We start from the raw sequence: 15,189 nt of genomic DNA, 5'->3' as shown, positions 1-15,189 counted from the left end.
TTTTTGAGTTGACTTGCTTAAATAATAAATCCACCCTCTTAGACGGGGTTAAGCAGACAATTAGGAAATCAATCAACCAATCCATGGGTGTCAGCTGCAGGCAGAGGCCGGGGAAGGGCCCCCGTCTCCCTGGCCGCCCTTTCCAACCTCCAATCCTGCTGCGGCTCAGGCGGCAGGGAGTTCTGAGCTACATTCGCTTCCATTTCAGGGCCCCGAGGCTGGGACAAATCCAGGAAGGACGAAACAAGGAGGGAGTGTGGGGAAGTGTGGGACTACTTCGAAGTTCCGTAGTTAGTGGAGCAGGAAATGAGAGGCCTAGGTGGGGTGACCAGCGGCTCCTGGTCGGTCGTGGTGTCACCCAACTGGCAGGTAAAGTTTCCAGCCTCCTTTGTAAGAAGCCCGGGGAGGCTCCGTGGCCTGCCGGTTTGGGGAATGGAATGGCTGGGACACGGGTGCCAACTGCAGGGCTAATCACTAACTAGGCTGGACTTAAGGAGGGAGAAAAAAAAAAAAAAAAAGGAGCTGCGAGAGGCTGAGCCTTTGAAAACCATGGTGGCCTCTGGTTGGTGGCCTCTGCAGAGACAACTCTACCCTGAGATTGAGGGGCAGAGCCCAGGGTGTCACCTGGAACCTTCAGCATCGAACAAGTCATCCTGAGGCCCCAGCCCGCCTGAGACAGCCAACTTCGGGGTCTGGGAGCACCTCTCTGGGCGCCCAAGATATTGTTGGCTGGAGCCAAGGCCTCTCACAGGCCTGGGCTTGGACAACTTCCCTAGTGGGAGGGGGCCACACACATACCCTCACTAGGGACACAACTTTCTCCCCAGCTTATGCCTTCAAGCTTTGTCTCCACGAAGTGACAGAAACCTCATGTGGTTTCTCCTGAGAAGGGAAAAGAACTGCATCTACGGAGGAAACAGGAAGAGCCGTTTGATTAGTATTTTTAAGATGAGTTGCTCTAAAGGAGAAAGAGCTTGACTGGGACACAGATAGTCTGTGGCTTTGGCCCTGAAACCCAGAGATGCCTCCACCATCCTGACTCTGGGGAGGGGGGCAGGCTGTGTTTAAGGCTTGACAGGGGGATGTCTGAGAATGTCTGCTTCCCTCCCCAGGTCATGACTGCACAGCCCGGGAGTCCTCCTACAGGCAGGAGCATCACTCCCTGGGGAGCGGGGGTTCCCTTGGGGACCCATCCCTGGAGAGGCGATGCCTGGGCTTTCTGGTGGCACAGCTCTTCTTGCCCGCACTCCTCCCCAAGAGAAGTTGGGGCAGGTCATTTGTTTGCATAGAAGTAGGACCAGCTTTGCCCACGCAAACTGGCGGGGGTCCCTGCCCAGGCCATTCAACTCCCCCAGGACCCCTGTCTAATCTGTTAGAACTCCCAGTGGATCCAGGCAGGTTTGGGTGCTGTTTGTTTGCAGGTGGAAAGCCAGCTGGGGTGGGCTGGTGGGGCCTGACTCGGCTTCCAACTGCCCCAAGACCCAGAATGATGAAGTTGGCCTGGATCCCACCTGGGGAGTGCAAAGTCAGAGGTGGGGAATACAAAGATGCCCGGCTGGTGGTCCAGGTCGAGAGAGGCAGGCTTCTTCCTTGGCCCAGAAGAGCAGTTGAGTTGTGCCTGAGGAATGGCCGATCCAAATTCGGTGTGGTGTCTGCAGTGTCTTAGGCCCTGGTCTGGTCCCAGGATAGTCTGTTTATGGGGTGGGGTGGGGGACATGAGGTAGCTTCATCTTCCCTAACCTCACTCATCTGAGGCAGGGGCTCAACCATTGCCCAAGTAACAAGCAGCACCGATACTGGCCTGGAAGAAGGTCTGTGTGGTCACCTTCCTCCAAGAGAGTGAGGCCAGAACTTTGGGGGAGGTGAGTCGGGGTATCCCATCCCATCACCCACAAACCAACCCAGCCCTAGCAGTAAAGAGGACAGGACACAGCCCTGGGGTACATGTTTATGTGAGTAATAAAATATTTACTATAACATAAATATAAAGGGAACTTCCCAGTCTACATTATTATTATTTTTTTGCAATAAAGATACAAAGAGAATGCACCAAAACATTGTTCCAAAAAATAATAAAAATAAAATAACAAAATTTAAATTCAAACGGTAACAAACAGAACCAGAAATGGAGAAGGGGGAAGCTCCAAACACATCCAGAAAATAAATAGAGATGGATCAGAAATCTGGAAATCATATTAAAATATCTTTTTCGGATTAGTGGGTGTACAAAATCCTTTAGTATGGGGAGGGAGGGCAACCCGGAAAACCAAAAATAAAAACCAAGCACAAAATGTTTCTTTCTCCCCGCCAGTGTGTACATATCTCACATATTTACATGGTTCCCACCTCACCCCAAATTTGGGGAATTTCTCTGCAGGCCTCCGCCAGCATCCCGCATCCCAGGGGGCTGAAAGGGAGCGGACGGAAGCTGCAGGGACTCAGGCAGAAGGTTCTCAGGGAACGGCTTATTTCTACAGCTGGTTAAAAAATATCTCCAACTTTTCCAAGTTTCGTTTGTTTGTGGCCGGGAGGTCAGGGCCCCGCGGGGAGTGGGGGCCCTGCTGTGCGGTGGTCGGTCTACAGCCGGGCAGAAGCCCCTTCCCATCTGCGTGTGCGTGGGAGCGCAGACCCCTCCAGCGTGGCCGGGAACCGAGCCGGAGCTCGGATAAAACGAAACGAAAAATGAACACTCGAATTTTTTTTTGTTGTTAGTTTTTCTTTTTTGTCTGTTTTTTGTTTTATTTTGCTTTTTTGGGGTAGGGTAGGGGAAGGTAAGGGGAAAAAATAAATTAGGCTAGATTAAAGCTTTGGCTATTTCCTGCTTTTATACACAGACGCGGCTCTCGCGGCCTCCCCTCCGGGGCCCCGATAAATACAGTATACAGCGATTTAAATTAAGGGCGCGGGCGGAGTTAGAAGGACCCCAGGAGCCGAGAGGCTCCGTGAATAAATAAAAACTGTAAAAAACCAAGCCCGGAGGAAAGGTAAGGGGGATGGGGCGCATCCTTATGAGAGAGAAGAGGCGTGGAGCGAATAAAGTGACAGTCCCCCACCCTCGACACTCAGGCTCGGGAATCCGCGCCGGGGAGAGGGATGGGGAACTCTCCTCTCTCCGTCCTCTCTCCCGGGTAATCCCTAACCCCGTACCGCGTTACCTGTCGCTGTGGGGAGGCCGCTGCCGGGATCCGGCCCCGAACAGCCCGGGGGGGCAGGGGCGGGGGTCGTCGAGGGGTTGGGGGCAGGGAGCAGGCGGCGGGCAGGATGCCCGGGGTGAGTTCCGGATCTTCGCTCCTCTCTCTCGGGGCTCGGACGACGCAGCCTATCGGCCGTCTTCGCCGCTCGCAGGAGAGGGTCGTCCGGGTGTTTGGTTTTATTCGAAAGTTTCTGGGCTTTTTGTAAAATCCAAAGCAACCGAACAAAAAGAGTTCAGGCCGCGCGGCGCCTCGCCGCGCACCGGCGGGGGGCCCGGCCCGCGGGGTCACTGCACGGAGCCGGGCAGTGTGTGGTGGTGGTGGTGCAGCGCGGCCGGCGGGGGCGCCGAGGGCGGCGACGCACCGCCCCCGCCCGGCCCCAGCTCGCCGGGCGCGTACACGTCGTCCATGGGCGGGTGGCCGGCGCCGGCCGCCGGGGTCATGCGCTTCTCCTTCTGCCGCCGGTTGCAGAACCAGACGCGCACCACCTCCTTCTCCAGCTGCAGGCTGTCGGCCAAGCCTGTGATCTCATGCGCCGAGGGCTTGGGGCACTTGAGAAAGTGGCTCTCGAGCGCGCCTTTGACCCCCACCTCGATGGACGTGCGCTTCTTGCGCTTGCGGCCCTGCGCCGCGATCTTGTCCATGTTGGTGGGGCTGCCACTGGACGAGTCGGTCTCCTCCAGCCACTTGTTGAGCAGCGGCTTGAGCTTGCACATGTTCTTGAAGCTCAGCTGCAGGGCCTCGAAGCGGCAGATGGTGGTCTGCGAGAACACGTTACCGTACAGCGTGCCCAGCGCCAGCCCCACGTCGGCCTGCGTGAAGCCCAGCTTGATGCGCCGCTGCTTGAACTGCTTGGCGAACTGCTCCAGGTCGTCCGAGCTGGGCGCGTCCTCGTCCGAGTGCTCGCCCACCGACGAGCCACCGCCGCCCGCGCCCGGGTGCAGGTGCGCCGCTGCCGCGTGCAGGCCGCTGGCGTGTGCATGTCCGTGTGCGTGTCCGTGGGCGCCCAGGTGCGGCGGAGGCGACGGCTCCAGCTGAGCCTCGTGGCCGTCCTCGTGCAGCGCGTGGTGCAGGCCCGGCCCCGCGCCGCCGCCGCCCGCCGCCAGCATTCCGGCCAGGCCGCTGCCGCCGCCCCCCGGGTAGGCCGCCTGCGCGTACAGCCCGAGCGGTTGGGGCTGGTGGCCCCCGCCGGCCCCCGGCGACGGCGACATGGCCGGGCCCAAGTGGTGTGCCGTGCCGCCCTGCGCCCATGCCGCGCCCGCGTGGGCCGCCCCCTGGTGCACCAGGCGCGCGTGGAAACCGCCGCCGCCGCCACCGTCGTCGGCTCGGCCGGCGCTGCCGCCGCCCGCCTTGCCGTGTTCCAGGTGCGGGCCGCCTGCCCAGTCGCCGCCGCCGCCTCCTCCCGTGGGTAGCCACTGCGGGTGCGCTAGGCCCACGGGGTGGCCCGCGCCCGCGCCCAGCCACTCGTGGTGCATCAGCTTCTGCACTTCGCGGTACGCGGCCCCCGCGTGCAGCCGCTCGGCTGCCGCCGCCGCTGCCGCTGCCGCCGCGGCATCCGGATGCATAAGCGGTCCCGTGCCCCCGGCTCCGCCGCCGGGGCCCCGCGGCAAGTACTGCGCGGTGGTGGCCATGCCGCCCCGCGTCCCGCGCCGCGCCGCTGCCGCCGCTCCGCTCCGTCTGCGGGCCCCGCCGCCGCGCTCCGCCGGCTTAAAGCCCGACCAGCTCAGCGCTCCGGAGCCCCACCCCACCCGCCGCCCATTGGCTGCCAGCGGAGCCGCCTCCCGCCCCCCGGTCCCGGCCCCCGCCCCCCCTGCCCGCCTGCCTCTCGGCCCGGCCGCCCAGAGCTCGCCATTGGGCCTCACTCCTGGGGTCCCGCGCGCCGACCATGCTGATTGGCCGCTGGGGCTTCATTCACAGCCCCCCTACCTTCCGCGTATACGCTCACGCCCCGGGGGCGCGGCCGCCACGTGGGGAGTGGCGCGGGGGTGGCACTGGGACCGCACCCCCTCTCGTCCTGGCTGCGTGGGCCCCACTTTCCCCCGGCGCTGGAGACTCCGAGCCCAGCGGGTCCCACGCTCCAAGCTAGCAGAATTCTCGCCGGTCACCCGCCCCTGTGGCCAGAGGCGGTGGCGGGGATGGCGGGCTCCGGGAGGCGCTCGGGTTCCGAGAAGCAGCTCAGCCCCGCGCTCCTCCTTCCGCCGTGCCGCTGCCGGCGGGCCGGGATTCCCGCGGGTCTCGGCGGCTGCGAGCGGCAGGCGGCGCGGGTCCCCGGCTCGGTTGCGGCGCGGCTGCTCACCTCGCCCGCCTCGCCTCCCGCGACTTCCAGCGGGCACGGAGCTCTCCTCTGCGCTCCTCCCTGGCCCGTCTCGTTTTCCCTCTTCACCCTCTAGTACGCCCAGCGCAACTCCGTCGACCTCCGCCGCCCTGAGAGACCGTCGGGCGCGGGCAGAGTCGGACTGGCCCCGACTTCACGCCTCTCACGGGCTCTCCTCCCGGGCGCCGCGGCCCAGGTGAGTACCTCGCGGGTGGCTCGGGGCCGGAACGGCCGGCGGCAGCGATGCTGTGGGGAGACGGGAGCTCCTGTAACCAGGCCGATTCCAAGGTTCCTGAGTGAGAGGATCTCGAGGTGGAGACCGTGGCTCCGGGAAAGCACCGCCGACAGGAATGGTGGACACACTGGGCCCACGGGTATCTGACCCACGCCGCCGCCTCGCTCCTTCTCCTTCCTGCCTGCCCGGCTCATTGGCCTGGGTCATGGCGGGGTCACGCCCCGGGGAAACTTGCTCTAGGTGAGGAGTGGCGTGGACATGGGGAAGGGCGCTGGTGCCTCAGAAATCCGGCGTGCAGGCTGGGAGCTGTCCAGCCTTGCAGGGAGCCCTGGGCTGGAGTTTAACCCACTTGCCTGGGGCTGCTGAAAAGGGAACTGGGACTGAAGAGGTCTTGTTGGAAAGGTGCGGCATGCAGTGGCTTACCTACTCATCCCCCAGGTCTTTGAGGACTCCCCGAAGGATCCTGAGTGGACTTGGGCCCCAGCATCAGCTCTTCTGTGCCATGCTGGCTGGAGGATGAGTGGAATGAGCTGTAGCCTCCACGTCTTCCCCACGCTGAGGCTTGGCTCTCGGGGAGTCTTCCAGCTGCCAGTTCACCTCTTTTCTATCCCTGATCTTGCCTCCAATGGATTCATAGATTCCAGAGCCCCGGGGGTCCCAGATTGGAGGACCGAGCTGGGGGCCCAGCTAGGGCCCTACTGGCAAGTCAGGACTGTGGAATAAAGCCTCAGTATGTGAAGAAGGGTGATGGGGGGGCTCAGGGGGCAGCCGCAGCGGGGGTGACTGGGGCAGAGTCGACAGTGACAAGGGTCATCCTTGGGCACAGACTGTGCTCATCCAGGCCCTAAACGCCCTAGGACCAGCCTCTGGCTAACCCCCAAGGGATGGGGTGGCCACTGGCCGCTGTCCTGAGCAGAGTCCTTAGGTACCACTCCCACTGCAAGAGCTGTGATGGAGCCCTGTGTCTGAACCTAGCTAGGGATCCTGGGCTTTCCTGGACTCTGGCCCAGGAAGTGGTCACCTTGAGGCAGCCCAGGACTTCCTGGTCCACTCGCCTTCCTGGTCTCTCTCCCAGGCTCAGGAGGTAGGACCACGGCTGGGAATCCTGTAGTGAAGTCCCCTCTCACGCCAGCCCTAACCAGACCTGCGTGACATTGAAGCTTGGGCTTCCAACCTGGACCTGCTACTGTCTTCCTGGGCAAGAATAACTCTGGCCCAGTCTTCTAGGGCTTGGTTCTTCTACCTGTAAATTGGGAATAACAGTACCATAAGTAGCACACCTGTCTCACTAAGGTAAGTTAGAGGGTGGTACAAGACAACGTGAGTGAAAAGGGCTCAGAAAGGACTTTTCACTCTCGTTGTTTCTATTGTTAGTGCCCAGTGAAAGAACAGGTTACTCCCCTTCTCTAACTCAATCTCAGCTTGCTCATCTGTAGAGTAGCGTTCTGGAGGTTTGGGTCAGGTGACCTCTCTGGTAAACTCCCTTCCAGCTCTGATGGTCTGTGAGTCTATGAACCTGTCTCAGTTTCTGTCAGAGGAAGGGAAATGTCTGGACAGTGGACAGGTGGTGTTTGGAACGGTCATCACGAGCAATGGGTGCTTTACCAAATGCTTTTCATTCATCACGTTACCTGCCGCTCTCAGCCCCGAGAGTGAGCGCTGGGATTGTTCTCCCATTGCACAGCTGAGGGAACTGAGGCTCGTCCGAGGGCCGAGAATGTGTGGAGGTCCCACTCCCCGTCATCCTCCCTGTGGCTGTGGGATGGGAAGGGTGTGGAGGCAGCGGCTTTGGCCGTCACAGCAGAGAGAGCTCACAGAGAGAGCTGTCTGGTCAGCTGGCACTCTTGAAGCTGAGTTCCCCAGGTCTGTGCTGAATTGAGGGGTGGCTGCGGCAAAGCCAGGCTCCTAGGTTGCCAGCTTGTCAGCTGGCAAATCTCAGTCCCAATCCCATTACCCCCTTCAGTACCCTTGCCCTTTGCTTTGCCTGTTGGAGCCTCAGTTTCTTTATCTTAAAATGGGGACAGTAATGCCTGCTTCTCAGGTTTGCTCTGAAGCTGCAAGGATGAAACAAAGCATGTAATTTAGATGCCCCCTTTTAATATGAGATGCTGCTCTGGGGTGAACAACAGTGTGAACTACGAAAGGATAACTTTCCTTTCTCTGCTTTGGAAGTTTTAGATCTCCTACAATAATATGGGTTTGGTCTTGAGTCACAATTTTCTTATATTTGAGAGTTAAGTTTCCCCTAGGAAGTCTCGACATCTCCTTTGCTCTTGCCCCTAGAGATTCTGGGTGGGACACTGGGGGCTATGACATGGCCATTGGCAGAGACACCTGTTACAGAGCATCTCCTCTCTCCAGGAGCCCTACCCTCATAGACCACAGAGAAAACCCAGAACACGGAAGTCAGACAGCCAGCTGACCAATGCAGACACAGAATGGTTTAGGCATATGAACAGATGTGCATTCACACACACACACACAAATGCATAGCCCGCAGATACACGCATGAAATTTAGCCTGGAGACAAACATTCAGATGCGTAATAGAAACACATGGACTCCCATCATTAGGTTGGATATTCAGAGTCACACAAATCAACACACAATGATAAATACAGGCATGTGTCTCAACAGGAACATTCACAGAACCCATGCAGAGGCTGTAGTCGGCTCAAGTAGGCATTCCTTCAGCAACATAGACATAGAGGGGACCTGCAGGCCCTTCGGGTGACAAGCATGGAGGCTCTCAGCTGGCACGCCAGTTCACACAGATGGGCACACCCTCGTGTGTTCACAAACATGAGCACACACTCTCCCACCCAGTGCACAGATACAAAGAGGCCCACCCCACACATCACACAGACACCTACATCCTGTAGGAACTAACCCATCTGCACAGCGGATCAGAAAGCAGAGGAAGGGGCTGTACCCAGCCCTGAGTTTAGTCCATGCGAGTCAGTGGCCCCACTCATTCGAAGGAAGCAGGAAAGCCCTTTCTTGTCATATATTTTTTTTCACTCTCCTTGTCTGCGGAGGACAGCTCCCAGCCAGGCCGCCGCCAGTCTCAGAGGCTCCCCGGCCTCCCTCCCCAGCAGGGGCCCCTGCCCAGACTGCCCCCGGGCCAGGAGCTGCCCGGGCTTTCCCAGAGTGGCAAGACCTCCTCCAGGCTCTGGAGTGTGACCGCGCCTGCTCATTTGACACAGGCCACCGAGCCTCCGGCAGATGGGGCCCTCGCTGTGGGGGATCTCTGAGCTGGAGGGGCTGCAGGGGGAGGCTCTGTGGGGCTGAACTGCAGCTACACAAGCCCCACATTCTCTGTGCAAAGTCTCAAGTCACAGACACAAACCCCTGCCATCTACATTCACACTCCCGCCTGAGAAGTTCAGATGCAGCCTCTAGAGTCTGACCACACTCGCCATCAGCTGCACCGCAGCCACACATGCACTGTAATATTCCAGACGCACATCCCAGACAGGCGAGCCTACACAGTGGCTCACTGAACGAGATTTGGGAGGAAGAGGAGGCAGCTGGTTCTGGCTGCTTTCCCGCCTTGGACTCTGGGCCCCTGCTGCTGTGTCTTGTGTGTGGGGCAGTGGGTCCTTGGAGTCCAGGGCAGCACTGAGAGGAGATGCAGCCACAGACCCAAGGCTTTTTCAGTGTTGCGGGAAGACGGGCTCCAAGACACTCCACCTGGATTCCTCGCAAGTCAGGAGTGCTGAGCGGAGCTAAAGAGAGGAGAGATCGGGCCCGTGGGGAGGGCTGCTAGAGGAGCTTGTGTCCTAGGATGCCCTCCTGTGTGCGTGGGCTTGAAGTCTTTGTCTGAGGCAGGCTGGGCTGGAAGGGGGGCGGGATGCGGGCAGCACTCAGCCCACTTCCTTTCCCTTCTGCCAGTCTTTTTATGCCCCAGATCCTGTGTTTTCAGAGTGTCAAGGGTCCTGGCTTCCATCTTGACTCAGACTCAGGCCTGCTGGATGATACTGGACCAGTCTCAGCCTCCTGACCTCTGTGAGCCTCAGTGTTCTCATCTGTAAGCTGGGCAGGATGGTCTCTGCTGGGTTCTTGTGAAGGCGGGATGAGATCACTGCCCCGATGGAAACTCGGAAAGGGGAAGCATGGCTTGGTTTTCCTCCCTGGCTGCTAGGGGTGAGTAAGAGGCTGTGTGAGTAGGAACAGAACCTGCCTGTTCCCCCAACCAGTTCTTGCTGAGCGGTGTCAGGAGTGACCACGCCCATAACCTGCTTGTTCCGGGCTGGAACGTGTTTTTGACTGGAAGAGTCTGTCAGGGTCCTGGCTGCTGCAGATTCCAGCCTGGGTAGGCGCATCCACTCCCTCTGTGCAGGTTGGTACCAGCTAGACAGATTCATAGCGCTCACCACCATCCAGAGAGCTCTCCCACAAGGGATGTGATCACTATTCTGAGCTCTCAGTCCCCCCCACCTCTCTCCCTCTAAGCTCAGCCATTCTAGGTGTCCTACCTCTTTTGTCCTTCCAGTGCTCAAAAGAGCCTAGCATAGAAGAGCAGAGAGGTAGGAGAGGCATGGCTGCCTTTGGCAGAGGAGAAAGAAGCAGTCTCATTTAATTTAAGGTTCTCTATCTCTCAGACTTGGGGAAGGGAAGGAAGGATGAAAGGTGGAATATCTCTTAGGGATGAACCTTCCCTTGTATTTTTGCGCCTGCCTCGGCCCCCTAGGTCTATGTGTGGTGTGGGGATCCTCCCAGTGCATCAGTAGAATATTCAGATTAGGGGTGGTCAATTGCTCTTGAAATTTACTTTCATTTTTAGCAGAATGGCAGCCTCTGAGCTGGTGCTAATGCCCACGATCCGGTTATGCAGAACACGCTCTCTGCAAATCGGTAAATCATTAGCGGGGATTAATCACTCTGAAAGGCTGGGGCTGGGTTTGAGTTTCTCTCTCTCTCTTTTTTTTTAAACACACTTTTTATCTGGATGGCTGCAAAATTCAACACCACAGGGTGGGGTGGGAGCAGCAGTGATGATTTAAGTTCTTGTCACCATTGTTAGACGAGGGAGGTGCCTTCCTGGGCCTGGTGTTGACTCTGGCCCGACCGAGGGTGGGGGGTAGACAGCTCAGGTAGGGGGGAAGGGAGGGAGGGGGGTTCCCTTGTGTTTGTGTGCATCAGTGTTTTCAATAGTGTGTTGGGGGCTTGGTGTGCTTGTAGCTTGCTTGCGTGAATTCCTGTTCGTACTTTACAGATGCCCAGAAGGATTTCAGCGCTTGTGTTTGGGTGCTTGTGCTTGGTTAATATGTGTGCATTAGTGTTTGTAATCGTATCAGACAGTGCTTCCCTTTAAGAGTGGTTTTAAAGACCACACCTCACCTTCCTCAGCCTCCAGGAAGCTCTGGAGGGGGAGTAGGCAGAGCTGGAGGGAGGTCCCAACTTCACCTGTGGGCGGGGGCATGGCTCATGGATTATTTACATATTCATGAGCTGCTGTCTCTTGGAACTCCCCTCTGGAAGAGACTAGCCTGAGGCCCCTTATGGCAGATGGGGAGATGGGGAGGCCAGGCTCTCACGGTAACGCCTCTCACTCTGCCACCCCAGGTCTAGTGGCTGTCCCTCCTCCACCCATGGACCGGGAAAACCCAGGGTTCTGAACCCCAACTTCTGCAAAGCTGCAGTACACACAACTCTAGTTTCTGATGGGAGCTGTGTGGCGGTGATGGGAAAGCTCTTTTTCCTTTCTGGTCCATGACGTCCCTATGGCGGCTCTTGGGGAAAGAAGGTCATTCTTCCAGCTAGGACCAAGCTGATGAATGGGATTCACTCCCACTTAATGTCCACACCAGGCCGGCCTCCCAATCCCGTCTTTCTCCCTAGTTTAGTGCAGCCCAGCTTTGGAGCAACAATTATTTTCAAATGACCCAGTAATGACATTCCTGGGGTATTGGTCAAGGTACATGAGTATGCAGATGAGGTCACAGGACTTCTCCCCTCCAGTTCCAGAGGGTGGGGTTTGAGGTAAGACTAAGTGGGCCTGGTCTTTGCATCAGCTTTGATCCCCCTAGTCCCCTTTCTCCATACAGAGTCAGCTTGGGTAGCCTGGGCACCACTACCTACCACGCCACAGATGGCGCAGATGCCCTGTACTTCTGTTCATGTACCTCATTCATCCCCCAACTGTATGTGCCTCCCCCTCCCCTCTGTGCAGCAGGCTAGCCTGGAGTCGAGGGAAAGACAGAATGATATAGCTCTTTGGCTGTTACAAGTTGGGAGGGTCAGGAGAGAGTTGACTGGGCTCAATGCTGGCATTCCTCGGCTTTCTTGAGAGTAGCAGGTGGAGGGCGGAAGTGGCAAAGGAGGATTTAGGAATTATATTTTCCCAGGGACCTCTTAGCATCTTTATATATCTCTGGTGTCAGACATCTGTCTGAGCTTAGGGTAGCATCTGTCTGGGCTGGAGACAACATCTGTTTGAGGCTGGGACACCTGGCTGAGCCCAGAATATTATCTGGCCCCAGGACAGCTTTTGTCTGGGCCCAGGACATGTGTCTGAACCTGGCATGGCATCTGTCTGGGCCTGGTGCAACATCTTCCTGGCCTGGGGGCAATGTCTGTTTGAGCTCTGGACATCTGTCCGACCTGGGGTTGTCTGCTGAGCCCAGAACAATACCTGTCTGAGCCTGGGGGTGGACTTGTCATGGCAGATAAAATCACCCTCGAGTCTCAGCTTTGGTTTGTGGCTGAGAACAGAGTACATGCCAGACCCACGTCCCTGCTCTCATTTCTACCAGGGAAGGGCTCTTCTGTAGAGTGCCTCAGTTTACCTCCTTCTGTAGGCCCATTGGCCTGCTTGCTCTGGACACCTCAAGGGACAGCCAAAGCCTACATCCCAGGGACTCCAGGAAAGCGAAGTTAAAAGAATAAGGGAGTGGATAGGTTATAAAATCTAAGACTGGTCTAGGACCGTTCTTCCTTCCTCCCGTCCCTTCGTTGAATCAAATCAGAGTGCTCCCCCAAGATACAACTCGGACATGTCACTTGCCTCCTGAGAAGCCTTCCCTTGCTCCCAATTGTATATATTATCAGGCCCAAAATCCCCTCTGGTCCTGCCCCTGCCTCTGCTCTGAACCAGCAGCACGGAGCTTCTTTCCCACAAACACACTGGGACCTAATGATTCCCTACCTTTGTGCACTCAGCTCCCTCTCCTTGGAATGTCTTTCTCTCCCACACCCCTCCACCCCCATCCTCCCATCACATCCTTCAAGTCCTAGTTCAAGGGTTACCCACTCTGGGAATTTTTTTTACTCCTTCTCTAGACTTAGCCACGACCTCTGCCCTGCTTCCACAATGTATTGTGAAGACCACCTCCGTGTTAGCATTTGTGGGCCTGCACTGTCATTGCCCTTTGTATATCTGTCTCTCCCATGGGACTGTGCGCTCCTGGGGGTAGCTGGCTCTGGTTCATCTTTGTCTCCCCAGCACCCAGCCCAATTCCTGGTCTACGGTGGTACCAGTAAGAAAGGCCTGTTGGATGATCACATGGCTGTACCTCTGTCATCTCATTTCCATCTCATTTCATTCTCTGTCTGCAACCAGGATGAAGACATATAGGATCCAAAGATTTGGTACATATGCTCCTGACAGGAGCAGGAAAGAGAAGTGATGCTCGGAGAGCAGTGACGAATCCAGACCTAATGGCCTCTCTGTGGGCTCCGGGGATGGGACCACATCTAAGAAAGAAGACCTTTACCTGGGTCCAGGCCCATTCCCTGAGGGCAGGTGGGAGAATGGAGACCTGGCCTAGCTTGTTGGAGAAGTTTCAGAGTTCCTGGACTTACTGGTCCTGCCAGAGAGGAAAAGTCACATAAGGTGTTGTTAATATAAACACCGTGCCCAGAGCAAACTGCTCTCCCTGGCCAGGTTCTGAGGAGAGCATCTGGGGACAGAGGCTGAGTAGGGAGGGGTGCAGAACGGTGAGGAGGTGGCTGAGAAGTGGAGGCTCCCAGGGCATGGTCTCTGCCTTGGTGGCTTTTATTCCACCACATAGAAATAGCTTTCTTGTTCTTGCTGCTGCTGAAAGCCATACAAGCTCATTTGTCAAATTCTTTGCCTCAGAAATATCTGAAACAGAAAGTGGAAGTCCTCTGTTCATCTCTCTTCCTCCCCTCTCTTAACTACTCCTATTGGCTATATCTTTCCAGAACTTGTTTGCATGGGCACACACTATTTAATAAAATGGCTAAGATTTATTGAGCGCTTACTGTGTGCAAGAATTGTGCTAAGTGCTTCTACCTGGGTTTCCACATTGCATCCTCACCAAAACACTATGAATTAGGTGCAACTCTGATTCTCATTTTACAAATGAAGAAACTGAGAGATATTAATGATAATAGCCCACGTATATTGGGTGCTTGCTAGGTAGGTGCCAGGTACCATTCTAAGTACTTTGCATATTATCTCACTGAATGCCCATAGTATGTATAATGCCTGGCATGTACTAGGCAATCAATAAACAGGGGTTGATGCTTCCAGCTTGAAAGTTCGAGAATCTCAGATGAGACATCTAGGATCATTCAGGGGACCGCTAGAGGGGAGGGCTCTTGTGCCAAACCTCCTGAGCTGCAGGCAGCATCCCTGGTGCCTGGAGATGCTGACTCAGCAGTGAAAGATGTAAATTCCTACCTTGGTTTGCATATGATTTACACATATTTATTTATGAATGTCTTTGATTAATGTCAAAGCGCCTCGGTGATTTTTCTGCCAGGCTTCAGGGCCCTGCAGAGGGCACGGTTAGTGTGGACCGGCTGCAGGCTCTGAGTGTGCATGCGTGGGGGGCTGCTGGATGGGGTGACAGTGACAGCTGTGGAGAGGTGGATGGCAGCTGGGGGGTTGAGTGGGCAGACTGGAGCTTGGGATTCTGGAATGGGTGATTTGGGCAGCTGGTATGAGTGGAGGCTGTTTGTCCGCATAAGGCAGGGTACAGCTAAGGGGCTGGGGCAGGGTCAGGCACTGGGGTGCGTGACTTGTGGGTCTCTAGACAAGCCAGGGTGCCAGTCAGGCTTTCTAGGTAGGAACTCAGGCCCTAGGAGCCCAAGGACAGGATCTGGGGTTCAGATTAGGACACCTGGTCTAGCCTGGTGAGGGCTTCTAAAACAAGGAGGCTCGGAGGCAGGAAGGGCCCTCCCTCCAGAGGTGTTCCCCCTGGTGCTGCCCAGGGTGGGGATCCCCTGCTTGGATGCTCTGGGACAGGGAGTGCTCTCTGCAATCAAGGCCTTGGGAGAATCTGCTAATTAGTAGGAATAGTCTGTGTGTGCCAGCTGTGCCCAGCCCTGTGCCTGGCACCATCGGGAAGACCAGTCCCAGCCTGCAAACCTTGGCAGGGAAGCCGGTGAGATAAGGCAGGAAGGGCAGGGCCCCGACCTTGATTGAAGGTTGCAGGCACTTTTATCCATTATCTCCTTTGATTGTCAGCAGGATCAAAG

General features: G+C 56.9%; 1 protein-coding gene and 1 long non-coding RNA gene across 2 annotated transcripts; one reads left to right on the top strand and one right to left on the bottom strand.

Moving 5' to 3' along the window:
- Nucleotides 1-1,932: 1,932 nt before the first annotated feature.
- POU3F1 (POU class 3 homeobox 1) lies at nucleotides 1,933-4,890 on the bottom strand. Its single transcript, XM_027109027.1, has one exon. The coding sequence runs from the start codon at nucleotides 4,820-4,822 to the stop codon at nucleotides 3,479-3,481; it is 1,344 nt and encodes a 447-aa protein (XP_026964828.1). The 5' UTR covers nucleotides 4,823-4,890; the 3' UTR covers nucleotides 1,933-3,478.
- A 119-nt stretch (nucleotides 4,891-5,009) lies between these two features.
- On the top strand, nucleotides 5,010-13,611 carry LOC113621788 (uncharacterized). The gene is made up of 2 exons (XR_003433310.1): nucleotides 5,010-7,033; nucleotides 9,665-13,611. It is a non-coding gene; the product is annotated as an uncharacterized LOC113621788 (long non-coding RNA).
- Nucleotides 13,612-15,189: the final 1,578 nt, after the last annotated feature.

This window comes from Aethalodelphis obliquidens, unplaced genomic scaffold, assembly GCF_003676395.1.
Source record: "Aethalodelphis obliquidens isolate GAN/ISIS:26980383/991018 unplaced genomic scaffold, ASM367639v1 scaffold9, whole genome shotgun sequence".
Lineage (NCBI taxonomy): Eukaryota > Metazoa > Chordata > Mammalia > Artiodactyla > Delphinidae > Aethalodelphis > Aethalodelphis obliquidens.
The sequence above is the reverse complement of the archived record's forward strand: the minus strand, read 5'-3'. Positions and strand labels throughout refer to the sequence as shown.